The sequence below is a fragment of the Vanellus vanellus genome (genome assembly GCF_965231255.1).
Source record: "Vanellus vanellus genome assembly, chromosome: 30".
Classification (NCBI taxonomy): domain Eukaryota; kingdom Metazoa; phylum Chordata; class Aves; order Charadriiformes; family Charadriidae; genus Vanellus; species Vanellus vanellus.
The window spans coordinates 1073378-1097832 of record NC_138935.1 but is presented as its reverse complement, the minus strand read 5'-3'; the positions used below and the strand labels follow the sequence as shown (position 1 = coordinate 1097832).

At 60.0% G+C, this 24455-nt stretch overlaps 2 protein-coding genes across 2 annotated transcripts; both read right to left on the bottom strand.

The window, feature by feature from the left end:
- Positions 1-301: 301 nt before the first annotated feature.
- TYK2 (tyrosine kinase 2) lies at positions 302-15161 on the bottom strand (the record flags this gene model as incomplete). Its single annotated transcript, XM_082496715.1, has 19 exons — positions 15122-15161; positions 13535-13606; positions 12422-12476; positions 12057-12272; positions 11039-11162; positions 7966-8110; positions 7452-7615; positions 6848-7235; positions 6408-6605; positions 6002-6159; positions 5118-5241; positions 4772-4964; positions 4551-4657; positions 4004-4180; positions 3374-3461; positions 3091-3218; positions 2294-2429; positions 603-754; positions 302-508 (listed from the first exon to the last, which is right to left on the bottom strand). The coding sequence occupies exons 4-19, from the start codon at positions 12241-12243 to the stop codon at positions 302-304; spliced, it is 2676 nt and encodes an 891-aa protein (XP_082352841.1). The 5' UTR covers positions 12244-12272; positions 12422-12476; positions 13535-13606; positions 15122-15161.
- A 2487-nt stretch (positions 15162-17648) lies between these two features.
- Positions 17649-24186, bottom strand: CDC37 (cell division cycle 37, HSP90 cochaperone). The gene is made up of 8 exons (XM_082496661.1): positions 23993-24186; positions 22564-22845; positions 22372-22477; positions 21823-21938; positions 19919-20041; positions 19268-19450; positions 19058-19129; positions 17649-17803 (listed from the first exon to the last, which is right to left on the bottom strand). Exons 1-8 carry the CDS (start codon positions 24092-24094, stop codon positions 17654-17656), a joined length of 1134 nt encoding a protein of 377 aa, XP_082352787.1. The 5' UTR covers positions 24095-24186; the 3' UTR covers positions 17649-17653.
- Between the last annotated feature and the right edge of the window lie 269 nt (positions 24187-24455).

The window sequence follows — 24455 nt, the reverse complement described above, 5'->3', positions numbered from 1 at the left end:
TTCCCTTTTCCCCTTCCCTTTTCCCCTTCCCTTTTCCCCTTCCCTTTCCCCTTCCCTTTTCCCCTTCCCTTTCCCCTTCCCTTTTCCCTGTTTTACCCTTTTTTTGCCTCTTTCGCTTTTTTCACCTTCTTTTCCCTTTTTTTTTTCTTTTTTTTTTTTTATTAAAACCATTTTGCCCATTTTTACCCTCTTTTTTTTTTTGCCCCTTTCCCCCCCCCCTCCTCATCCAGAACAAGCGGATCCCCGCCGCCTCCCCGCTACCCCTCCCCGAAAGCTGCCGTGTGTCGCCCCCGTCCCCCCCCTATTCCCCAAACCCCGAGGCAGCGGGTGGGTCCCCCCTCGGCCGCGGCCGCTCACTGTGGGGCTGGAGCTGGGTGAGATCCCGCAGGATGGTGCGGAAGGACGGCCGCTCCCCGGGGGCGTAGTTGAGGCACTGAGAGATGAGGGTGGCCAACTCCTTGCAGGACGGCTCGGGCAGGCGATGCCTTTTCTCGTAGAAACGCTCTTTCTAAAAAAAAAGAAAGAAAAACGGGTCTCCACCGGGGCAGGACCCAGCGTGGGGGGGGGAGGGAGGGAGAGAGGGAGAGGAGAAGACGAGGCACCTCCGAAGGAGTGCGCTCCTTGAGCGGGACGTCGGCGTCGAAGCAGATTTCCAGCAAAGTGGTGCCGAAACTCCATTTGTCGGCCGCCGTGCTGAGGTTTCCCACATCCCGGACGCATTCCGGGGCGATCCAGGGAATCCGATCTACGCGTTCTACGGGAAGAGGGGAAGGCAAAGCGAAACGCCGCTGAGGATTACAGCCGGAAAAACGCCACGAATATCCAGGGCGAGGGGCGGAGATAAAGCTCGCCGGCCAGCGGGGAGCCGCGGTGGGAGTGCGGAACGATTACTAAAACTGCTCAATAATACAGCGTCGGAACGGTATAAAATTAAGGAACGGTATAAAATCGAAAGGTTTCTCGGGTGGAACACAGCCGCAGACGGTACGCGAAGAATCCGCTGGGATTCCCCGTAGAGTATCGCTTGCGGAGCAACACGGGGAGTGGGGTGGAGACTCCGCGGCCAAACGCTGTCACGATCCAACGAACAAACACGGGAACGAGAGGGCACCACGGAAGGAAAACGGTGCGAAGGACGGAGGGGAGCGGAGACACGGCGGGTAAAACTCTCGGGATAAACCGGGAACGCGGGGACCGAATGGAGCCCTCGAAGGTCTTACGGAACGGATAAAGCACCTACGTGTTACCCTGAGCCAACGATCTGTCATTTAATTTTTTGATGAAGTGCTGACTTTCGGTGAACTTTGCTCATTATAATGTCATTATAACAGGGAAACACACAGCCGCCTCCAAGGCGCGACCGCTCCTCCTTGGGTCCGCGCCCTCAATTTTTCGTAAACTGCACCTTTAAGTGAGAGGCGAGAAAATTTCACCCCAATGGTACTGAAAGTATTTATGACGAGAGTCGCTCGGACTCCACCTCGAAGATTAAAAAAAATAACATAAAAACGGCCCGAGGAAGGGGAAGACGCGAAGGAAGAGGCCATCGCGGACTTCTGGGACCAGTCGAGGGGCTGAGCCTCTCTTCCCCCCCTCCATAAGGACGTTTTGGGGGGAAGATTGGAACATTTGGCTAAACCAAGCGCTTCCCGGGGAAACTTAAAGATCTTATAGAGTCGGTTTATAACTTAGCGCGTTTTGTAACCGGGCTGTATTACCGACACCTTTCGTATCCGCAGGGGACAGCCGCTATCGCCGGCGATCCGAAACAACTCGTGTCGCTGGCGTTTAAATAAACTGCACGGCGTAGGCAGCTCCTCGTTTGGGTTTCTCACCGAACGCGACCGCGGTAGTTCACGAGCACGACGGGGCGGAAGGCGCACTCCGCTAGCGGCGTAGCCAGAACCGTCACGGTTTAATACGTCTTCAAGGCGGCCGGGCTGCGAGCGGTGAACTGGGCGGCGCTCAGAATTTAAACCTCGCCGCAGCCAACCTCCCACCTCCGGGGAGGAGCGGGAGAACGCGACGGGGGTTTCTTTTCTGCCAAAATTCTCCAACAGCAGCTTTAAAGCCAAGACCAGCCGCCGTCACAAAAACGGCAGGCCCGTGCGTCCAAAAAGCCGTACGCGGCAAAAATTAAGGGGGGAAAAGCAGGCAGGACCTCGCCAAAAGCAACCCACGCTATTTATTAGCAAACCTGGGCTGCGGGAGGGAATAAAAAAAAAACCAAAAAACCAAAAAGGGCCTAATTTTAGCCCAGGTGCAGCGGTGTAAGCGCGGGACGAGGGAATACCTTCTCGAGAGAGAACGGTAAAGCTGACTCCGGGGTCGCTGAGCTTCACGAAAGGCACGGATCCGTCTTCCAGCCCCTTCCTGGCCAGCAGGATGTTTTTGGCGCAGACGTTGCCGTGCACCAGGTTTTTGTCCTCCTGCGAAAACGAAGGGGGGATAGGAAATGCTCGAGAAACTCCGGCAGACGGTTGGGAACGAGCTCAAGTCTACGGATTATAGGCAAAAAAAAAAAAACCCCAAAAATAAATAAATTTTAAAAAAAGCAGGACTCCTGGCTCTAATTACCCGCCTCGCCTGCCCGTCTCATTATCCCTTTGGAGAAAGCCGAACCCGGGGCAGGGGAGGAATGAAAGGAAGGGGAGGATTACGCAGCGCTGGGGCGCGTGCCCTCACAAGCAGCTGAGCGAGCCGGCGGCTCTGCCAGCGGGGAAGGCGGCGGCGGCGGCGTTATCGTCCTCGTCACCCGCGCGGCTCTCCTCAGCCCCCCCAAAAACCCAACAAAACTCAGGGACGCGGCGAGTTTCCCCCCCCTGCGCGCGCGCTACCCCCTCTCCTCGCCTCCAGGGAAGACGGAGCCCAGGATGGGTTTCGCCAGGAGCGTGGGGGGGTGTGGGGGTGGGGGGAGGCGCGTTTTAATGCTAAAAAAAAAATCGATCTGTTTGCTTGGAGGGCAGGGAAAACCGTGGCTGATCCTCCCTGGCACGCTGCCGGCGAGACCCGGCCGGAGCAAAAAGGTGCTCGGAGGTGATCTCCAGCACGGTTCCCTGCCGGAAAAGCGCCGTCTCCCAGCACCGTTACCAGGTAACTCAAGGCACTGGCCAACTGCTTGGCTACGGTGATTTTCCAGCCCACGGTGACTCGGCCTTTCTCTTTGCGCAACAGCACATCCAGAGGTCCGTGTTCCACAAACTCCTCCACCATGATATCTGGGGAAAACGGGAGATGGTTCTCTCAGCCTTCGGCACGGCGCAGGAGCCGATGGGCACGGCGCAGGAGGCGGCAGCCGCCGAGGGAAAGGCACCGGGCACAAGGTGAGGCCGGCTGCGGCAAGGTCGGGGAGGGGGAACACCACCCTACTCACTCTCGGAGCCTCGCACGCAGACTCCGTGCACGAAAGCCAAGTGGACGTGCGACACTTGGCTCATCAGGCTGGCCGTCTCGAAAAACGCCTGCGGGGAGAGGAGAGAGGGGGTCAACGAAGGCGGACGGTCTCCCGGAGCACCTTGAGAGCAGCTCGGAGCTGTTTCCATAGAATAGAACGGTTCGGGTTGGAAGAAGGGACCTTGAGGATCATCCAGTGCCACCCCCTGCCCCGGGCAGGGCCACCTCCCCCCAGCCCAGGTTGCCCCAAGCCCCGTCCAACCCGGCCTTGAACCCCTCCAGGGATGGGGCAGCCACAGCTCCTCGGGGCACCCTGCGCCAGGGGCTCACCGCCCTCACGGGGAAGAATTTCCCCCCGCTGTCTCCCCTAAATCTGCCCTCTGCCGGTGCCAAACCGCCCCCCCTCGTCCCACGGCTCCCCTCCCTGACCCAGAGTCCCTCCCCAGCTCTCCTGGAGCCCCTTTAGGGGCCGCCCCGTTGGCCACCAGGACTCCCAGGTGCCTTTCCCCAGAGCTGCTCTCCCGCAGGTCAGCCCCTGACCCTACGGGTGTGGGGTTACTCCTCCCCAGACGCAGCGCCCCACGCTCCCCCGCCTTGACCTGAAGCTCACCAGGGCGATGTCCCTGTGGCTGGGGTCCAGGACTTTGAGGACCACGTGCATCTCCCGGCTGTTGTTATTCTGTTCGGTGGAGAAATATTCGGCTTCGTCGTCGGCCCCGGCGGTCCCGCAGACGTTCAGCAGCCCGTCGTAGATGTTGGTGCGGGTGCCCTGCCCCAGGTGGGCTCGCTGCGGGCAGACGGAGAAGGCGGGAGGGGGTCAGACCCCCAAGCAGAGGGTGCGTGTGCGCGAGGAGGGGAATTTTCAGCCTCGCACGCGCCAGCCGACCCTCCCCTCTTCCCCGCGTCACCTCCACAGGTTGGTGGCAGGGAAGGAACTGCCTCCCGCCCGCCCCCCGCTGCCTCCGCGCGGCTCTTTTCCCCCCCTCTCCTTGAAAAGGGAGGGAATAAAGTGCTAAACTAAGCCCCCAAACTGCTCTGTGTCTCTCTCCTCTCTGCACCAGCGGCATTGGGAGCGTGGTAGCGTCTCCCCCAGGCAGGAGAGCAGCTTCCTCCAGCCGCCGTCTTTACCCGCTGCCCGGGAAGGCGGAACACACAACCTGAGTGATCTCGGTCTTGCGGATCTGGTGGAAGCTGAGCTGGGTCAGGTTAAGGATCTGCTTCGCGCTGTCCTTCACCTTCCGCGTGATCAACAGGTCCGAGATCTCTGCGAGAGGAGGGAACAGACGGACGGCTAAAGCCTCAGAAACTACCCACACGCCCTCGTTCCTCGAGGCCCCCGGGGCAAAAAAAAAAAAAGAAAGATCATCCGTCCTCGTACCTCCCGGTTTGGGCGGACAACATCTCTTCACCGTGAAGCTTTCATCGCCGGACTTGAGCGTGCAGCCCTTGAGGACATCCAAGAGTTCCCGCAAAGTAGCAAATTCTCGGTCCCACCCTTCCAGCACAAAGGAGTTTCCTTTTTTCTGGATGCGGAATTGCCGGTACTTGAGGGCTCCATGCGCCCCAGGAGCCTGGGAAAGAGAGAGTCAGGATGGCCGTCCCGGTTCCCCGTCCCCCCCCCAAAAAAAAGCCAACAGCTCAGCCCAGCTCGTTTCTAACCACACCAGCACCTCCCTACAGCTCGCCGTATCCCGGGAACGCCGAGCCGGGAATTTGCGCCTTACCTGCTGCTGGCCCCTTTTCACCACGGAGAGAATCATCCTGTTGAAGTCAAGGACGCTCCAGCGGATGATGTAGAGCCCTTCCTCCTGCTCCTCCCGGCGCAGCTTGGCGAAAACAAACTCCTCCCTGGCCGCAGGAGAAAGGGGAACGGCTTCGGATAAGCCCCGAGGACACGGCACGTCCTCCTCGTGTCCTGCTTTGAGCGACACGGGACTAATTTCTCTTCTAACGCTCGGGAAAACCGCGCTTTTAGAAGACTCTGGTGGTGTCTGAATTGGTGAAAATATGGACTTTGGGACCAGTTCTGGCTGTGGGTTTCCCCATCTCGGTGTTTCGGCGCTCGCCGGGCGCGGGGACGAGGAGGAGCCCGAGCCGGAAGCTTCACCCAAGCTGCCAAGAGGGGTTATTTCACGCCAAAAACGGCACATTCAGTATAAATTAGGAAGTTTGCTGAGGAGTTTCTCTCTCTCCCTCGAGGGCTGCGACCCCGAGAACTCTTCGCCTCCGGTGCCGCAGCCCTGAGCCTTTCCCTTCCTCCCGAAGCCGCAGCGCTCGCGGGGTCCCGCGTTCGCTGTCCCCCCGCTGGGAGCGCACGGCTTCTACGGATATACGTAATCCTCATACGCTTTATATCGCTATCGGGATCAATATCGGGGTTTTAGTGTTATTAATGTTAATTATTTAGTCTTATCCTAGTACATCTGTTTCTATTTCAACCCTGGGGTTTCCCTGGTTCCCCGCCCCCCTCTTCCTTGCCGGATGGGGAAGGGTCATTAGGAGAGAGATTAATTGTCTTAAGGACAATAAACCAGCGGGGGTTGCCCAAACCGTAGGCAACGCCTCGCCGCCCCCACGCCCCCCCCCTGTTTAGGAAGGAGCCACTCACTGCATGGGCCCGTGGATGCCGTTCAAGATGCTCATCACGAGTCGTGGCGGCGCCACTTCGTGACACAGGTAGTGGCTGGAATCAGCCGTGAGTCGGAAATATCCGTCCACCAGCGAGACCAAGGAGAGAGCGCTCTCCGGGGACGGGAGAACCACCTCCTGGGAGGAGGGAGGGAAACCAGCTTGAGAAACTGGTCAGCGAGAAGGAGAGCAGCCCTCAATCCATCTATCCCCCCCCGCCAGCCCGGGGAGGAGAGCGTCAAAACTCTCCCTCGGCTGACGTTAACGCCGGAAAAAAAAAAAAAAAATCCTTGTTCTTCCCAGCGCTGCCTCCTCCCGGTCTCCGAAGCGCAAAGAGGGGTCCCCACGTGCACGGAGAAGGTTGGGAGGGAACAAATCCCACTCACCAGGCACTTGTTGTCCTGCCGGTTGATGCTGACCCTACAGTCCTTGACGACAATGTGGGTGATCTCCCGGAAATCGCAGAAATGGGCCCATTTGGCCTCGTCCCGCTCCACCGGCTGAGTCGGCCCTTTGGGCTCCAGCTCTTTGTTTCTGCTCTTTCTCCCAAAATATCCACGATGGGAGGAGAAGTTCTCGACGTTCTGCAGAGGCGGAGAGGCAAAGGCATGGGTTCCAGCCCTTCCTACCGCCGGAAAACGGCACCGCTGGGTCACGGTGGCTACTGGGCAAATTGGGATAAGCCGGAAAGGAACTCGGGGTGCCCAGAGAGAGAGCGAGGAAAAGCCCAGGAAGGCGAGCTAAGGAAAAGGAGACGCCGCGGGATGGAATTGGGATGGGAACGGCTCTTCCCGCCGGGCGGCGGGGAGCGCGAGCACCGATTTACCTCTACGGGCACGGGCCGCCACTGGATCCCGCCGGTGCCGGTGACGAGGACTTCGTGGGTGACAGGTCGGTCCTTGGGGAGCAGAGCGCGGCCGGGCTCCAGCTGCGAATGTCCCCCGTTGAGGTAGAGCTGCGCCTTCTCCTCCCCCTCGGAGGAGGTTTCCAAGGAGAGCACGGGGAAGAGCTCGCTGCCGAAGCGAGGCGCGAGGTGCTCCAAGGTAGCCAGGTACTTGTACATGACGTCCTGCAGCGTCAGCTTGCCGGTGCCGACCGTGTGCCGCTGGAACCGCTGCACAAACTTCTTGAAGACGTTTTTCATGCGGAATTTGGTCAGGTAGTTGTTCTGCTGGATCTGGCGGTAGAAGGAACGCGGGATACAGTCCTTGAAGCTGCGGAGGGAAGGAACAAGCGGTCACAGCAAAGACCTCAGGGGCGCCCGCAGCAAAAGGCGCCGACGGAGGAGCCGCAGCCCATCTCTCCATCACCTAAACCGCTCCCCGGTGAGGAGGACGGAGAGGAAAGAGGGTGAGAAAGCGGAAGAAACCTTTCAGACGATCGCAGGGCAGAAAGGCCCCGGGCCCGAGGCTGCGCGGCCAAGCGGTCACCTGTATTTTCGGGCCACTTCCTCCAGGGAGACGCCTTTTTTGATGGCGATGTGAGAGAGGTGAAGCACGGCCATGCCCAAACTTTCGTTCTTGAACCTCTGGATCTCCTGTTCGGTCTGGAGGTCTTTCAAAGACGCGACGTCGTTGATGAATTCAAATTTTCCCTATTAAAGTCAGATAAAGGGGGTGGGGGGTGGGGGGAAACAAACCAACCAACCCCGCTCTGAATTCCGGAGTGCTTTTTCTTCTCTTTTCTTTTCATTTTAAAGGTGTAATGGGATTCCCCCCCCCCCAGCTCGGCTCCCGGCCTCCCAGGGAGCCTTCAAGCAAGACAAAAGCTTTCCGAGGGCAAAACTACAGCTGTGTTTGTCCTCGAAACAAAGCCCTCGCCGCTGGAAAACCAGATCCTGACCGCAGGGCTGAGCCAAATCCGGCTGGATCGAGAAAAATCCCCCCCCAGTTTCCACCACCCCAGGTGCAACCGAGCCTCCGGCCCCTCACCCCGGTTCGTTACCTGCTCGAACAGGTACTCGAAGGACGATTTGTCGAGCAAGGCGCCTCCTGGCAGCTTCTCGTCGGGAGAGTCGCTCTGGCGGGGCACGTTGCGATAAACCGCCGGTTCCTTGTCGTTCATCCCGTGCCAATTCCGAAAGTAGTACCTGGAGGGGAGGAGGAGAGGATTGGAGAGGATTGGAGAGGAGAGGAGGAGGAGAGGAGGAGGAGAGGAGGAGGAGAGGAGGAGGAGAGGAGGAGGAGAGGAGGAGGAGAGGAGGAGGAGAGGAGGAGGAGAGGAGGAGGAGAGGAGGAGGAGAGGAGGGAGGAGAAGGAGAAGGAGAAGGAGAAGGAGAAGGAGAAGGAGAAGGAGAAGGAGAAGGAGAAGGAGAAGGAGAAGGAGAAGGAGAAGGAGAAGGAGAAGGAGAAGGAGAAGGAGAAGGAGAAGGAGAAGGAGAAGGAGAAGGAGAAGGAGAAGGAGAAGGAGAAGGAGAAGGAGAGAGGCGCTCACTCCAGGGGACTGGGAGGGCCGTGGGCCGTCCCCACGATCTCTCGCGGCTGAAAAGGATGCGCTGGTTTTGCCTCTAAAGCCAAACTCGGGTCCAGAGGATGGCCCACACTTGCTCGAGGGGTTTTTCCCCCCCCTGTAAATCCCCGAATCCGAGCAGTGGGGGTGGGAAGGGCCCTCCGGAGCCCAGTGCCACCCCCCGCCAGAGCAGGGGCACCCCCGGCCGTGGCACAGGACACCTCCAGGCGGGTTTGGAATGGCTCCGCAGCGGGAGACTCCCCCCCCTCTCGGGGCAGCTGTGCCAGTGCTCTGCCGCCCGCACGGGAGAGAAGTCCCTCCGCAGGTTGAGATGGGACTGCCCATGGTCACGGTTGTGCCCGGTCCCTCTCCTCCCGGCACTGGGCACCGCTGGAAGAAGGCCGTTCCCACCCCCGGCACCCTCCCTCCCGTTACGGATGGATGAGATCCCCCCTCAGCCTTCCCTCCTCCCCCCCGAAAAGCCCCGATTCCCTCAGCCCTTCCCCATAACAAAGACGCTCCGGTCCCCTCCTCATCTCCGCAGCCCTTTGCTGGAGCCTCTCCAGCAGTTCCCTGTCCTTCTCCACCCGGGGAGCCCCGAACTGGCCACAGCGCTCCAGACGTGGCCTCCCCGGGGCAGAGCAGAGCAGAGGGGGAGGATGACCGCCCTCCACCTGCTGGCCACGCTCTGCTTGATGCCCCCCAGGATGCCCTTGGCCGCCTTGGCCACCGGGGCACACTGCTGGCTCGGGGCCGTCCATCCGCCCCTTCCCCGGGGGCTGCTGGAGCCAAAGAGGGGGTTTTGCGGAGGTTTCGTCCCCCGGTTGTCTCAAGGGGACGGGGAAAGGACCGGCAGAGCGGGAGCAGAGAGCTCTGGCTCAGCCCAGTGAGGGCAGTCACACTCCGGGCTCAGAGTGTGAGAGTTTGGGGTTTTTAAGGGGTTTGTTGTTTTTTTTTTTTTTTTAAGAGCCAAACTTCTTGAAACACCGCTGCCGACAGCAGAATCACCCACGTCCTCAAAAAACACCACCCGAGCACAAGGCGACGATTCGCAAAGAAGCAAAGGGGAAGAAACCTCTTCCTGCCACCAAAAACTGGTTCCTTTTAGCTTTTCCCACCGCATTTGAGGACCGGCTGTGCCGTACCGCACACCGAATCCGTCCCCGTCAGCACAGCTTCGTTAAAGGGACCCTAATTAACTCTGCCTCCAACCGATCCCGACCTGCAAACGCCTCTTTTAGCGGCGCTGCTCCCCACAACGGACCTTTCCCGCGGCTCCCGAAAACCGAGAGCAGACGGCGGTGAGGAGCGCGCGCGCGTGTGTGCGTGTGTGTGTCCCACTGCCAAAAACGCCACATCTGAAAAAAAAAAAAAACCAAACCAAACCAAATCCCATCAGCCCGACGAGAGCTCCGCGGGGCAGAGAGAGTTTCCGTTCCCACCGCTCCAGCCCCAAAGCCGCGTCTCCGCCTGCGGTTAACGCGCCCCGGGAGGTTCCTCGAGCGGCATCGAAACCGGAGCCGAAGGAAAAGGATTTTCTGGTGCCCAAAAAGCCAGAACTCCGCCAGTTATCCGCAGCGGGAGAAGCGAGGGATGGCGGCGCTCGGCTCCGGCCACCAGGACTCGACGCCTTCCTCCTGGCGCGGCTCTGACGGCCGCCGCGGCACCGCAGTGTGCCGGGGAGCCGGCGCGCTGCTCTCGGAGACCGTTTGCTGCCGTACGGGTCGCGTTCGGCGCAACGGATGGCTGCGGAGAGAGGGTCCGGCTCCATACGCCGCGGTTCCCCAGGAAGAAGAAGGTATTACAAGTCGTATAAATGAGGATAATAAACCTCCGAGACAGGTTTTCCCTTTTTCCATCGCTTTTACCTTTGCTGTGACTCACAGTGAGGAGAAAAAAAAAAAAACAAAACCCACCCCAAGAAAACCAGCTTGAAAAATCTCGGCTAACAAAATCACCGGCGGCACCGTTTCGGTTGGGAACGCTAAGCTCATCCCCAGGGAAACCCCATATCTCGCAAAGACGCCGAGAAAAAAACCCGACCCTCGCCTTCCCGGGGACGCCACAGCCCCGCGTCGGCTCCGAGAAGCGTCGGGGCGTTCGCCGGCGGCCCCAAAACTCTTCAGGGGGGACGTCGGGGCGGGACGGAGCTGCGAGAGGGGGGAACACGGGCGGGAGCGGCCGGGGAGACGCAGGGCGAAAGGCGGAGGAACAGCAGGAGCAGGGAAAGGAATTTTTCGGCGTCGGAAGGATCGGCGGAAGCTCCAAACTCGCGGTTTAATCCTTCCCAGCGCGATTTAGATCAGCCCGGCTGGATTCGCTCAGCCCCGCCAACCTCCGCCCGCGGTTTTCAGGCAAATCTGGAAACAGGTAACGCCGGGGAAGGGGAGGGAAGGAAAAACAAGCGGCGTTACTTCCAGCACGTCCCGGCGAAAGCTCGGCGCGTCTCTGCTCCGCCAGCAAGAGGAGCTCGGCCGCTCGGCGGGGGGATCGGCTCCCCCCCAAAAAAAAAAAAAATAAAAAAAAATCCGCGTCAAGGAGACGGGGAAGAGGAGGGAAACGGCCTCACCTCATGCGGAAAAGCAGGTTGAGGTTGGTGTCTTTGCCGATTTCGAAGAGGTGGTTGGGCGGGAGCCAGAGGCGGCTCTGGGTGTCATAGAGGGCGAAGAGGCTGTAGCAGAGCGGCGTGATGCCTGCGGGGAAAACGCCATAGGAAAATTCAGTCCGAAACAAACCACCAACTTCGTTCTTCGCTCCCCCATTTCTTCCCAACCCCACGGTTTCACCGGCGGCACAAACGCCATCGCCGCTCCCGACGCTGCCACGGCCCTCCTCGCGCCAACGGCGGAGGCAGGAGAGTCTTTAAAAACGCCGTTTAAAAGAGAATCCCCCCCACCCCTCCGCGTCTGTCGGCTTTCTGGCGCGGCCGGGGAAAAGCAGCCGGTCGGGGCGGCCTTTTCCACGTAAAACGCCGCGCAGAGCTGCCCGGAGCGCCGCGAGGGGAGGGGAAGTTAATAAAACCCACGAGAAACGCCAATCGAGGGTGATTTGCCGGTTCGGCTCACGCTAAAAAACCCTTCGTGGCTAAAAATAAATAAAAAAAAAAAAAACCTTCGTTTTAAGGGTTAAACGAGAAATCAGCCACACTTCATTCAAACCAACACGGCCGCGAAACGGCCCCGCGGAGCGGGGAGAGCCCAAGCGCAGGCGGCCGGCGGGATTTTTGCGGGAGAAATGGGTTTCGAGGGAGGAAATCTCCCAAGAAGGGAGGGAGAGGGGTCAGGAAACGGAGACGCCGATGAGTCAGAGGGGAAGTAATCGCTCTTCCGACTCCTCACGCTCCAATAACTGCCCGAGCCGCGGGGTAGAGCGCCATGGCCACCCGCTTCTCTGGAACTCCGCAGCAGGAGGGGACGCCCGAATTCCGACGGGGGTTTTTGCTACCGGCCGCTTATGGGGAAAAACCACCAGAGCTCCGATTTATGGGAGAAAACCAACGCAAATCATCCCCGAGATCGGGAAAAGGCGGAATTTCTCAGCCCTGGGGATGGGAGGAGAAGAGAAAGCCGGGGCGGCCCGGCGCTCACCGATCCTGCGGGCCAGGTCGATGCAGATGTCCTCGGCGCTGAGGGTGCCCTGAGCGTAGGTCTGGCACCGCTCTCGTTCCTCCTCCCCGCTCCAGTGCAGGCAAACCTTCACGCCGCCGCCGGCCGAGAAGCAGCAGCCGTCGGCGTCCGACTCGCTGTGCTTCACCGCGCACTGGCAGAGAGACATGGCGACGGCGGCTCCCCAAGACGCCCCAGCTGGGATTTAAAAAAAAATAATTAAAAAACAAAAAAATAAAAAAAAAAAAAACACCCAGAGAAATACATCGAAACCGGCACGGAGCGGCTCAGCACCAGTGTCTCCCAGTTGGGTAACTGGGCGCCTTCCATCCTCCCGCTATACGCACCTCGCCGTCAGATGAAGCATAACGCGGCGCTGAGCTCGGAAATGCCCATCGGCGTCTGAGGTGGGGGAAAAAAAAGAGAGGCGGCGGTGAGACCGGCAACGCCGGATCCCTCCGTGGCTTCATCCCCCACCACCACCACCGCCCCCCCCCCCCGGCAAAATTCAGCACTTATTTCCCCACACTCTGGTTTGGGGGTTTGGTTTTTTTAAGCACGGGGTTGGGGGGAGGGGGGGGAGTTCCTCCGCCCCACAGGCAGGGGAGAGCGGAAACAAGCAGGTCTCGCCCCAAAAAGCCGCGATTTCGGGTGCGGGGCGGCATTTGGCCAGGGTACGAAAACTGAAGGGTGGCCCCCAAAACAATGAGACGTGGTCCAAATTAAAAAAAAAAAAGAGAGGTAATCCCCAAAAATGACAAGTGGCCCAAAAAAAATGAGAGGTAACGGCAAAAAAGGAGAGGTAACGGCAACAAAAGGAGAGGTAACGGCAACAAAAGGAGAGGTAACGGCAAAAAATGAGAGGTAATGGCAAAAAATGAGAGGTAATGGCAAAAAAAGGAGAGGTAACGGCAAAAAAAGGAGAGGTAACGGCAAAAAAGGAGAGGTAACGGCAAAAAAAGGAGAGGTAACGGCAAAAAATGGGAGGTAACGGCAAAATGGGAGGTAACGGCAAAATGGGAGGTAACGGCCCCCAAAAATAGCCCCCAAACCCCCTTTTTCTAGGAATTTTGTGGCAGGATGGGGCGTCTTCACCCATCAGGAGAGCAGAATCCCAAAAAGCAGCTGCACCGGGTGGCGGAAATGGGCACAGAACCCCAAAGTGGGTCAGCGGGAGCTCAGATTTCCCCCCCCCCCCCTCCAAAAAAAATTAGAAATAACCTCTAAAAGGCGCTTTTTGGGTTTGGGGTTTTTTTCGGCATTTTGGTGTCGACAGCAGAGACAGAGAGAGGGCGGAAATTCGGGTTGGGATTTAAAACCGGGATCCAAAGCGATTCGGATTCCCCCAAGCGAGAGGTTGGCAAAGAAACGAAAGCCCCGGCGCTTCCCGCTCGGAGAAGCCGGAGGAGAGCAGGATACCACCTTCCTCCCGGCAAACGGTGAAGCCGCACGGCACAAACCTTCCCGATTTCCCCCCAAATTTCACCCTCGCGGTTTCTTCCAGCCGGGCGTCGCGGGCCGCAAGCTCAGGCCTGGAAGAAGCGGGAGAGAAACGAGTTTAGGAGGAGTTTTTGCAACCTCGGAGCGGCCGGTGAGGATTTCACCCGGCTCCGTGCCGCATCCGGCTCTGCCGGCGATGGATTTTGACCCATTTCAGGCTCTCAGAAAGTTGTTTTGTTTTTTATTTTTCTCCCCAAAAAAGAAGCTGCAGCCCCTTTGCTCCCACCCCCGGTGTTAACGGCGCTCGCTTCCGTGTTTCGGAGCGGGGAAGCGGTGGCCACGCGTGGTTTTTTGCGTGGTTTTTTGCGTGTTTTGGGGGCGGAGGGATGGAAAATCGGCGTGGCGCGGTGGCGCGGGAGGCCGGAGGAGCGCTGTGCCGAGAGGTAAAAGCGACGGCGGGTTTTGGCTCGGCGGTGGTGGGGGGCAAAGTGCAGGCAGTGCTGGCTGGGAAAGGGCGAAGGCGGAAGCGTGGGGCAGCCGCCTGCCCCATGGGCCCCACGGTGGGCAGGGGAAGGCCGGCAGCTGCCAGTGCCCCGTCCTGTGGGTAGCACAGCCCTAATGCCACACAACCGATTACCCCACAGCCCCCTATATCCTGACCCCCACAGCCCCCACACCCCAGAGACTCCAGCCCCATATACCCACACCCCCCCCAGCCCCACATATCCTGACCCTCTACAGCCCCCAGCCCCACATATCCTGACACCCACACCCCAGAGACTCCAGCCCCATATACCCACACCACCTCAGCCCCACATATCCTGACCCTCTACAGCCCCCAGCCCCACATATCCTGACCCCCACACCCCAGAGACTCCAGCCCCATATACCCACACATCCCCAGCCCCACATATCCTGACCCTCTACAGCCCCCAGACCCACATATCCTGACACCCACACCCCAGACTGCAGCCCTCATAGATACAGACCACCCCCAGCCCCACATATCCTGACCCTCTACACCCCCCAGCCCCACATATCCTGACACCCACAGGCCCCCATATCCTGACAACCCCAGCCCCACATATCCCGACACCCACAGGCCCCAGCCCCGCATATCCCAACCCCCACACCCCAGACTACAGCCCTCATAGATCCAGACCACCCCCAGCCCCACATATCCTGATCCTCTACACCCCCCAGCCCCACATATCCCGACCTCCACAGGCCCCCATATCCTGACACCCCCAGCCCCACATATCCTGATCCTCTACACCCCCCAGCCCCACATATCCCGACCTCCACAGGCCCCGGCCCCACATATCCCACCCCCCCAGCCCCACACACCCTCACCCCACCCCACAGACTCCCAGCCCCACATATCCCGCCCCCCCCAGCCCCAGACACCCTCACCCCAGACTCCCAGCCCCACATCCCCCATCCCCCGGACCCCACAGGCCCCGATCCCCCCCCGCGGGCCCCGACCCCCCGCCTCTCGCCCCCCAGCCCCGCCCCCCGCCCCCGCACACCCCCCCCCCCAGCCCCACAACCTCCCTCCAGCCCCACACACCCCCTCCGACCCCACACAACCACCCCCCGGCCCGTACCGGGCCCCGCTCTCCACCGGCCCGGCCGCCGCTCCGGCTCCCTCCGCCCCTCAGAGCCGCCGCCTCCCATTGGCCCCGAGAGACGCGCGCTGCCATTGGCCCGCCGCCGCCGCGTGGCCACGCCCACACGCCTTCGCCCCACGGGCGGAGCGCCGGGAGCGGACCCGCCCCCGGAAGGGCCGGCGGCTGCGGCTATTGGCTGCGGAGCGGAGAGGGGGCGGAGCCTGAGAGCGGGTGGGGAGAGGGTAGAGCCACAGCTGGGGCCAAACGGGGGGGGCGGGGCTGGAGCCAAACCGGGGGGCGGGGCTTGAGAGGGCACAGCTGGATCCAAACCAGGGGGCGGGGCCACAGCTGGATCCAAGCTAGGGGCCATTGCTGGGGCACAGCTGGATGGGGGCACAGCTGGATGCCAACCAGGGGGTGTTGCTGGATCGGGGCACAGCCCAACAGGGGGAGCACAGCTGGATCGGGGCACAGCTGGATCCTAGTGGGGGGCACAGCTGGATGAGCACAGGGGTATATGTGCTTAGAGATGTGGGCACAGCTGGATCCAAACTGGGGGGGGGCACAGCTGTAAGGGTTCACAGCTGGACCCAAAGGGGGCTGGGGGGGCACAGCTGGCCCAAAATTGGGGGGGCACAGCTGGACACCCCCCTCCCCCAAAAAGGAAGGCAACAGCTGGATCAAACGGCACAGCTAGAACCAAACTGGGAGGCAGAGCTGGACTGGGGGCACAACTGGATCCAAACCAGGGGGAACATCTGGACCCCAACTGGGAGGCAGAGCTGGACTGGGGGCACAGCTGGATCCAAACTGGGAGACAGAGCTGGAGGGGGGCCACAGCTGGATCCAAACAAGGGGGCACATCTGGACCCAAACTGGGAGGCAGAGCTGGACTGGGGGCACAGCTGAACCCAAACTGGGAGAGAGGGCTGGAGGGGTGCACATCTGGATCCAAACCAGGGGGCACATCTGGACCCCAACTGGGAGGCAGAGCTGGAGGGGGGGCACATCTGGATCCAAACAAGGGGGCACATCTGGACCTGAACTGGGAGGCAGAGCTGGAGGGGGGGGACACATCTGGATCCAAACTGGGGGGGGAGGGTGTGTGCACACAGCCGAGGGCGGGGCCACATCTGGACAGAGCCATGGGCACAGCTGCCCCCAACCAAATTGTGGCCCCTGCCCCCACCCCCAATTGTCCCCCCCCCTCTCCCCCCCCAACTTCTTCACTCCCTTTATTCACCACAACAGCCCCCCCCTCCCCCCACGCCCCCCCCACTGGTGACCCCGCCCGGGGCGGGGCTGCGGGGGACACACCCACGGGGACACCCCCAGCGCAGTGACCGCCCCCCAACAGCACCTCGGGGGGGGGGAGGGGGGGGCAAGACCCCGGGGTTTGACCATTTTCGCCCTTTCTTCTTCCAAGCATTCCGCCCTTTTTTCCAGCATTCCGCCCTTTTTTCCAGCATTCCGCCTTTTTTTCAGCATTCCGCCCTTTTTTTCCCAGCATTCCGCCTTTTTTTCAGCATTCCGCCCTTTTTTTCCCAGCATTCCGCCTTTTTTTCAGCATTCCGCCTTTTTTTTCCAGCATTCCGCCTTTTTTTTCTGCATTCCGCCTTTTTTTTCTGCATTCCGCCTTTTTTTTCTGCATTCCGCCTTTTTTTTCCAGCATTCCGCCTTTTTTTTCCAGCATTCCGCCCTTTTTTTCAGCATTCCGCCCTTTTTTCCAGCATTCCGCCCTTTTTTTCCAGCATTCCGCCCTTTTTTTTCAGCATTCCGCCCTTTTTTTTCAGCATTCCGCCTTTTTTTTCAAGCATTCCGCCTTTTAAGCATTCCGCCTTTTTCTTCCAAGCTATCCACCTTTTTTTAAAGCATTCCACTTTTTTTTTAAGCATTCCGCCTTTTTCCAAGCTTTCCGCCTTTTTTTTAAGCATTCCGCCTTTTTCCAAGCTTTCCACCTTTTTTTAAAGCATTCCACTTTTTTTTTAAGCTTTCCGCCTTTTTCCAAGCTTTCTGCCTTGTTTTTAAGAATTCCGCCTTTTTCCAAGCTTTCCGCCTTTTTTTTAAGCATTCCGCCTTTTTCCAAGCTTTCCGCCTTTTTTTTAAGCATTCCGCCTTTTTCCAAGCTTTCCGCCTTTTTTTTTTAAGCATTCCGCCTTTTTCCAAGCTTTCCGCCTTTTTTTTAAGCATTCCGCCTTTTTCCAAGCTTTCCGCCTTTTTTTTTTAAGCATTCCGCCTTTTTCCAAGCTTTCCGCCTTGTTTTTAAGAATTCCGCCTTTTTTTTCCCAAGCTTTCCGCCTCTTTTAAGCTTTCCGCCTTTTTTTTTTAAGCTTTCCGCCTCTTTTCTAAGCATTACACCACTTTTTTAAGCATTACACCACTTTTTTAAGCATTACGCCTTTTTTTTTTTTTAATCTTTAGGGTTTTTTTTTTTGTTTTTTTTTTTAAAGCTTTACGCTGTTTTTTTTTTCTTAACACACACTCCCCCGCCCCCCCCCTCCCCTCCTCCCTCCCCCCCCCCCGCCCGGCTCACGGCTTTTCTTTCTCTTCTTCGCCGTTTTCTTTCTTAATTTCTTCGTAAAGGGCTTCGCCGCCGCCTTTCTCGGCGCCTTCCCCCGCGCGGGCGTTGGGCACCCACAGCCCCGAGTCGATGCAGCGCTGCATGTGGTACTTGGCCTCCTGCAAAGCGGGGGGGGGACAGGGCTCAGGGGGGGGCACAAGGATCAGGGAAGGGGGCCAAGGCACGGGGAGGGGGGGGGGACAGGGTTAAAGGAGGGGGGGGACAAGGCTAAAGGGGGGGGACACAAACACACAAAGCTCGGGGGGGGGGGAAACAAAGCTCGGGGGGGGGACACAAACACACAAGGCTCGGGGGGGAACACAAAGCTCGGGGGGGGGCACAAAGCTCGGGGGGGGAGACACAAGATTAAAGGAGGGGGGACACAAAGCTCGGGGGGGGGGACACAAAGCTCGGGGGGGGGGACACAAGATTAAAGGAGGGGGGACACAAACACACAAAGCTTGGGGGGGGGCCACAAAGCTCGGGGGGGGACACAAAGCTCGGGGGGGGACACAAAGCTCGGGGGGGGGGGATGACACAAAGCTTGGGGGGGGGGACACACACAAACACACAAAGCTCGGGGGGGACGACACAAAGCTCGGGGGACACAAAGCTAAAGGGGGGGGACACAAAGCTAAAGGGGGGGGACACAAAGCTAAAGGGGGGGGACACAAACACACAAAGCTCGGGGGGACGACGACACACAGCTCGGGGGGGGGTGGGGGGGGTGTCTCTGCCTGCCCTGCCAGACTCGGGGATCCCCCCCCCCGCAGCCCCAGATCCCATTTCTCCGTAACGCCGGGGCAAACCGCGCCTCCGGGAGCCCCCAAGCGGTGACAACAGCGACTTTAGGACCACTTTTGGGGGGCAGATTTTCCCCGTCTCGGTGTTTCCGCGCTCGCCGGGCGCGGGGCCGAGGAGGAGCCCGACCCGGGGTTATTTCACCCCCCCCCCAAAAAATAAAAACCCCAAAAAACGGCACATTCAATATAAATTAGGAATTTTGCTGAGGAGTTTTTCCTCTCTAATCTCCCTCGAGGGCTGCGACCCCGACAACTCCGGTGCCGTCAGCCCTGAGCCCTCTTCTTCCTCCCGCGTTCGCTGTCCCCCGCTGGGAGCGCGCGGCTTCTACGGATGTATATATATATTTTTTATATCAATTTTGGGGATCAATAGCAGGGGGGGTTTAGTGTTATTAATATTAACTCTCTACTCTTATCCTATTCAATCTGTTTATATTTCACCCCTCCGGTTTCCCCGTTTCCCCCCCCAATTCCTCCTTCCCGCTCGAAGAGGGGTCATCAGGTGAAAGATTAATTGGCTTAACGACAATAAATCGTGGGGGGAGGCTCCAAACCAGCCCAAGTACTCACGGTGGGATCCATTTTGCTGATGGTGTCTTGTAACATCTGTACGTCTTTCACGTCGAAGCATTTCTGCAGCTCCTGCGAGGCCGAAGGAGGGGGGAAACCCATCAGCCAACGTCAACCCCCCGCCCCGGAGGATTAAACCACGTTGAAAACGGGACGGAACTTTGCCATTTTACCCCCCAAAAAAACCCCCGCCGCTGGGGCGATACTCACGGCGGGGAGGGATTCGTACACCTCCACGGGGTCGAGCCCGCCGGGACCCAGACGTTTCTGCCGCTCCTCTTCCTCGTATTCCTTCATCGCCTTCTCGATGCGGACTTTGGCTCGACCCCGCACCCGCTCTTTGAAAGCCTCCAGTTCGTCGTTAAATCCCTCCATGTACTGCTGGTCGGCCGTCTGCCGGGAGATGGGGGTCAGGAGGGGGGGGGGTCTCCACGTCCCCTTTCATCCCTATTTCCCCCCCACACCCCCCCTAAAATCCACCCGCCTGCGGCTCCTCACCCCCGAGCTGCCGCGACGGCCAAAATCCCGCTGCCGCGACGGCCAAGATCCCGCTGCCGCGACGGCCAAAATCCCGCTGCCGCGACGGCCAAAATCCCGCTGCCGCGACGGCCAAGATCCCGCTGCCGCGACGGCCAAAATCCCGCTGCCGCGACGGCCAAGATCCCGCTGCCGCGACGGCCAAGATCCCGCTGCCGCGACGGCCAAGATCCCGCTGCCGCGACGGCCAAGATCCCGCTGCCGCGACGGCCAAGATCCCGCTGCCGCGACGGCCAAGATCCCGCTGCCGCGACGGCCAAGATCCCGCTGCCGCGACGGCCAAGATCCCGCTGCCGCGACGGCCAAAAAAAGGCCGGTTCTCACCTTAATTTTGGTGAAGAACTGCCGGAAACAAGCCCTGGGATCCACCTTCAGGCTCTTGGCCAACTCCAGGATGAACTGCATGACGATGGTCTGGTGGGCGACCTGCTCCATCAGGGCGTGTTTCTGGGAGGGGGGGGCGCAAAAAGGGACGTGAGGACCCCCCCCAAATTGCCCCGTCTCCGCGTTCCCCGCCTCGGGGGGTTTATCCCCAAAATTCCCCCCGTCTCCGCGTTCCCTGCCCTTGGGGATCTGTCTCCAAAACTCCCCCTTCTCTGCATTCCCCGCCTCGGGGGGGCTCATCCCCCAAAATTCCCCCATCTCCACGTTCCCCACCTCAGGGGGGCTCATCCCCCCAAATCCCCCATCTCCGCAATCCCCACCTTGGGGGGGCTCATCCCCCAAAATCCCCCCGTCTCCACATTCACCACCTCCGTGGGCTCATCCCCCAAAATCCCCCCGTCTCCGCATTCCCTGTTTTGGGGAGTTCATCCCCCAAAATTCCCCCATCTCCTCATTCCCCACCTCAGGGTTCTTGTCCCCCAAAATTCCCCCATCTCCGTGTTCCCCACCTCAGGGGGTCTGTCCCCAAAATCCCCCCGTCTCCTCGTTCCCCGCCTCGGGGGGGTTCATCCCCCAAAATCTCCCCATCTCCCCATTCCCCACCATTTTGGGGCTTCATCCCCAAAATTCCCCCATCTCCTCATTCCCCCCCATTTTGGGGGTTCATCCCCAAAATTCTCCCATCTCCTCATTCCCCCCCATTTTGGGGGTTCATCCCCAAAATTCTCCCATCTCCTCATTCCCTGTTTTAGGGGGGCTCATCCCCCCAAATTCCCCCATCTCCGTGTTCCCTGCCCTTGGGGATTTTGTCCCCAAAATTCCTCCATCTCCTCATTCCCCACCTTGGGGGGCTCATCCCCCAAAATCCCCCATCTCCCCATTCCCCCCCATTTTGGGGCTTCATCCCCAAAATTCCCCCATCTCCTCATTCCCCACCTTGGGGGGCTCATCCCCCAAAATCTCCCCATTCCCCCCCATTTTGGGGGCTCATCCCCAAAATTCCCCCATCTCCGTGCTCCCCGCCTCGGGGGGTTCATCCCCCAAAATCCCAGTGGGGTGGACGGACTTTCCGGTAGCGATGGGCTGAGGGGGGGGAGGGGGTGGGGGGTGGGTTGAAGCTAAAAAAGGGGCGATTTAGGGGAGACATTGGGGCTGCCCCATCCCTGGGGCCGTTCCCGGCCGGATCGGGGGCGCAGATGGCGCTGCCCCGTGGCGGGGGGTGACACGGGGGGGCCCCTCCAGCTCCCTCCCACCCTAAACCCTGCGGCGACTCCACCGTCTCCCGCCCCGGGGCCCGGCGGGGTCCGAGGTGGGATCGCGCCTCCGTCCGGAGGAGCGCCGGAGCCGGTGAAGGGTGCGGAGAGCCGGAGAAGGGGCGGAGGCGGCTCAGAGGAGGCTGAGGGGAGACCTTCGTGCCCTCGGCCAGGGCCGAGGGGAGGAAACGGCCTCCAGCGGTGCTGGGGGAGGTCCGGATGGGAGAGGAGGAGGAACAATTCCTTCCCCCAAAGGGGCGCTGGACCGGGCTGCCCGGGGAAGGGCTCGTGGCACCGGCCCTGGAGGGACCTGAAGGAGGCGCAGAGGTGGCGCTGGGGGACGCGGTTCGATGGCGGAGTCGGGAATTTCGGGTTAGCGATGGGACTGGGTGGTCTTAAAGCTCTTTTCCAACCTCAACCATTCTCCGATTGCCCGATTCCCCGATCCCCTGATTCCACGATTCCCCAAATTCTCCAATTTCTGGCCGAAAAAGCAAAGCGACCCCGGGGAGGAAAAGGCCAGCGAGGGGAGGAGGACGCAATGCCAGCACCGAGCTGGCGGGAGGGACGGGTTTCATCCTGCTTTCTCACCTCTTCCACCTCCAGATCGATGCACCAGATGACTAAGTAATTAGCCGTCTCCTCGCAAACGAGGTGGGGGTTATCGGAGAGATATTTCTGGCTGTCGTCCCAGCGCCGCAGCATCCCTTCAAAGCAGGGCAGCCCCAGTTAGCAGAGGAAGGTTTTTCCGCTCGTTAAAAAAAGAACAGCCTCTAAATCTCGTCAGTAAAAAAGGAAGGGGGGGGGGGGGCACGGGGCGGTGGGAGAGATGATTCATCGCAAGGTTTAATTAAACACACCACCACCACCCCCCTCCCAAATTGCGATTAACGACGGCAGAGCACGAAGCTTCGCCTTGGCTGGGCGAGCAGACAAAAAAAATCTTGAGAAAGATAAATCAAATCGTCACAAAATAAATCAAATCGTCACAAAATAAATCAAATCGTCACAAAATAAATCAAATCGTCAAGCGTTCACTGGAGCGTAGGACTTCCCGGCACTGGGGGGGGTTCCCTGGCTCACCGCGCCCCCCAGTAAGGGGGTACCGACCCCCCCCCCCATCCCCTGCCCGGCACTCACCGAAGTGTTTGATCTGTTTCTCGTATCTCTCCACAAAAGTTTTGTGTTTCTTCTCTTTCTGTTCCTCCGTTTCCTCCTTCTCCTCCGGTTTGACGTTGAAGACACTCTGGGGAGCAGAAGGAGGTGAGTCGCCCGCCCGCCGCCATGGGGGGGGACACCACAGCCGGGGGAGGGGGGTTCCCCCAAACCCACCTTGCTGAAACCATCTTTGCTGAGGGTGTCCACGTTCCAGGGCATGTTCTTCTCCTTCTTTTTCAGCTCCTCCAATTTATTCTCCCAGCTTTTCTCTTCGTTCCTCAGCTGCTGGGCTTCGGCCTGGAGTTTTTCCAGCTCCCCCTTCCCGCTTTCCGGATCTGCCACCTCCAGCTCCTTCATTTTCTTCTGGCACTCGGCGAGTTTCCGTTTGCATTCCCTGCATCCTTTATCCAGCTCTTCTTTTTCCTTCTGGAATTGCTCCATCCTCTCCACGCGAGCCTGAAGGATGGCAATCACATCAGGAGAGATGCCGGGGAGGGTCGGGGGTGTATCGTTAATTCTCTCCCCTCGTTAGCAGCGCTCCGGGAAGCCGGACATGCTCTCCTGGATTTGTTATCCCCGCGGAATAGAGAGAAGCGCTATGAGGGGAGACCGACACCACCAAACCAACTGAATTTAGAGAAAAAAAAAAAAAAAAAAATCAAGTCCCTCCGCGCAGCTTTGGTGGGGAAAAACTGGGGTAGCAGCGTCATTCCCTCCTCCCCGGCCAAATCGGGGCTGAATCTGGAATTCTGCAGCTTCCGAGTCCCGGAGGATCCACTCTGCTCCGGCTCCCAGAGATCGTGGGGCCACGAAGGCCCTCCCCCAAGTTTAATCCCCCCTCTCCGAGAAGCTGGGGGGGTACCAGAGCCCAGCCCCCTCCCCCGGCCCCAGGTACGGGACAGTCCCGGGGGTCCAGTGGGGGTGTGGGGCTGCCCCGGCCCCCTAAGGGCCCAGGAGACCCACCAGCACCCACCAGCAGCCCCTGGAGATGGGGGGGGGGGGGGGCAGGAAGGGACTGTACCCCCCGTGGGAGCCCCCAGGGGAACAAAAAGACAAAAAGACCCCGGACATGGGGGGGGGACGACAGGTTGCCATGGAAATAGGGGAGCACGTTCCCATGGGGGTCCCTAGAGCTGGTCACTATGGGAATAAGAGAGGGTGTGCGCCCCCCCCCAATATGCGGGAGGCCCTGGAGACATCTAGGGAGGGGGGGACAGGGAAGTGGCCTCTATGGGGATGGGGGAGCCGCCCCCCCGGGGTGTCCCCGGAGCTGGTTGCCATAAGAAAACGGGAGCGCCATCATTCCCTCTCCCTCCCCCCCCCATTATGGGGGTCCCGGGACCGGTCGCCATGGTAACAGCGAACACAGCTCCCCCCGGGGGGGGTCCCTGCACCTGGTTGCCATAGCAATAGGGGAAACCCCCCCCGCCATGGGGGTCCCCGGAGCCGGTCGCCGTGCCAACACTGGAATTCCCTCCCCCCCGGGGGTCCCTGCAGCTGGTTGCCATGGCAACAAGAGCCCCTACCCCACCCCCCCCGGGGGTGGCGGGGCCCGGTCGCCATGGGAACGGGCCTCCCGGGGGAGGCGGGCCCGGGCCCGTACCTGGTGCCGCCATCGGAAGAGACTGGCCGTGTCGATGTTGGGGTGAGTTTCGTCCTCGTCGTCCGAGACCTCGATGTGGTCCCATACGCTGTAATCCACCATGGCGAGGCCGCCCCTGAGGCCCGGCGCCACCGCCGCCTCCTCCGGCCGCTTCTCGAAGCCTCCAGCACCCGCCCCGCCGACTTCCGGCCGCGACGCGCGCACTTCCGGCCGCGCCGTCTGGCGCACTTCCGGTTGCGCCCCGTGATCCCCCGCCCCTTCACCCTGCGCATGCGCACCGGCCGGCGCGGCCGCCTCGCCCGCCACAAAGATGGCGGTGGTCTTAAAGAGATAGGCAAGGGGAAAAATAGGGGACCCCCCGCTCGATGCCCCAAGGCCTGAGGGGGACCGGGGGCGGGTCCCTCCCCTCAAACAGGGTCTGCCCCGGCTCCCGCCGCCAGGGAGGGTGGGCAGGGACCCGCCG

Bases quoted from the DNA above. Each gene is read 5' to 3' on its own strand.
- CDC37 (XM_082496661.1), bottom strand. From the start codon at position 24,094: ATGGTGGATTACAGCGTATGGGACCACATCGAGGTCTCGGACGACGAG. The intron at 21,939-22,371 runs GTGAGTGCCGGG...CCTGCTTTGAAG, and splicing joins GAAACAGATCAAACACTTCG to GGATGCTGCGGCGCTGGGAC. The intron at 17,804-19,057 runs GTGAGTACTTGG...CCCGCTTTGCAG, and splicing joins TCAGCAAAATGGATCCCACC to GAGGCCAAGTACCACATGCA.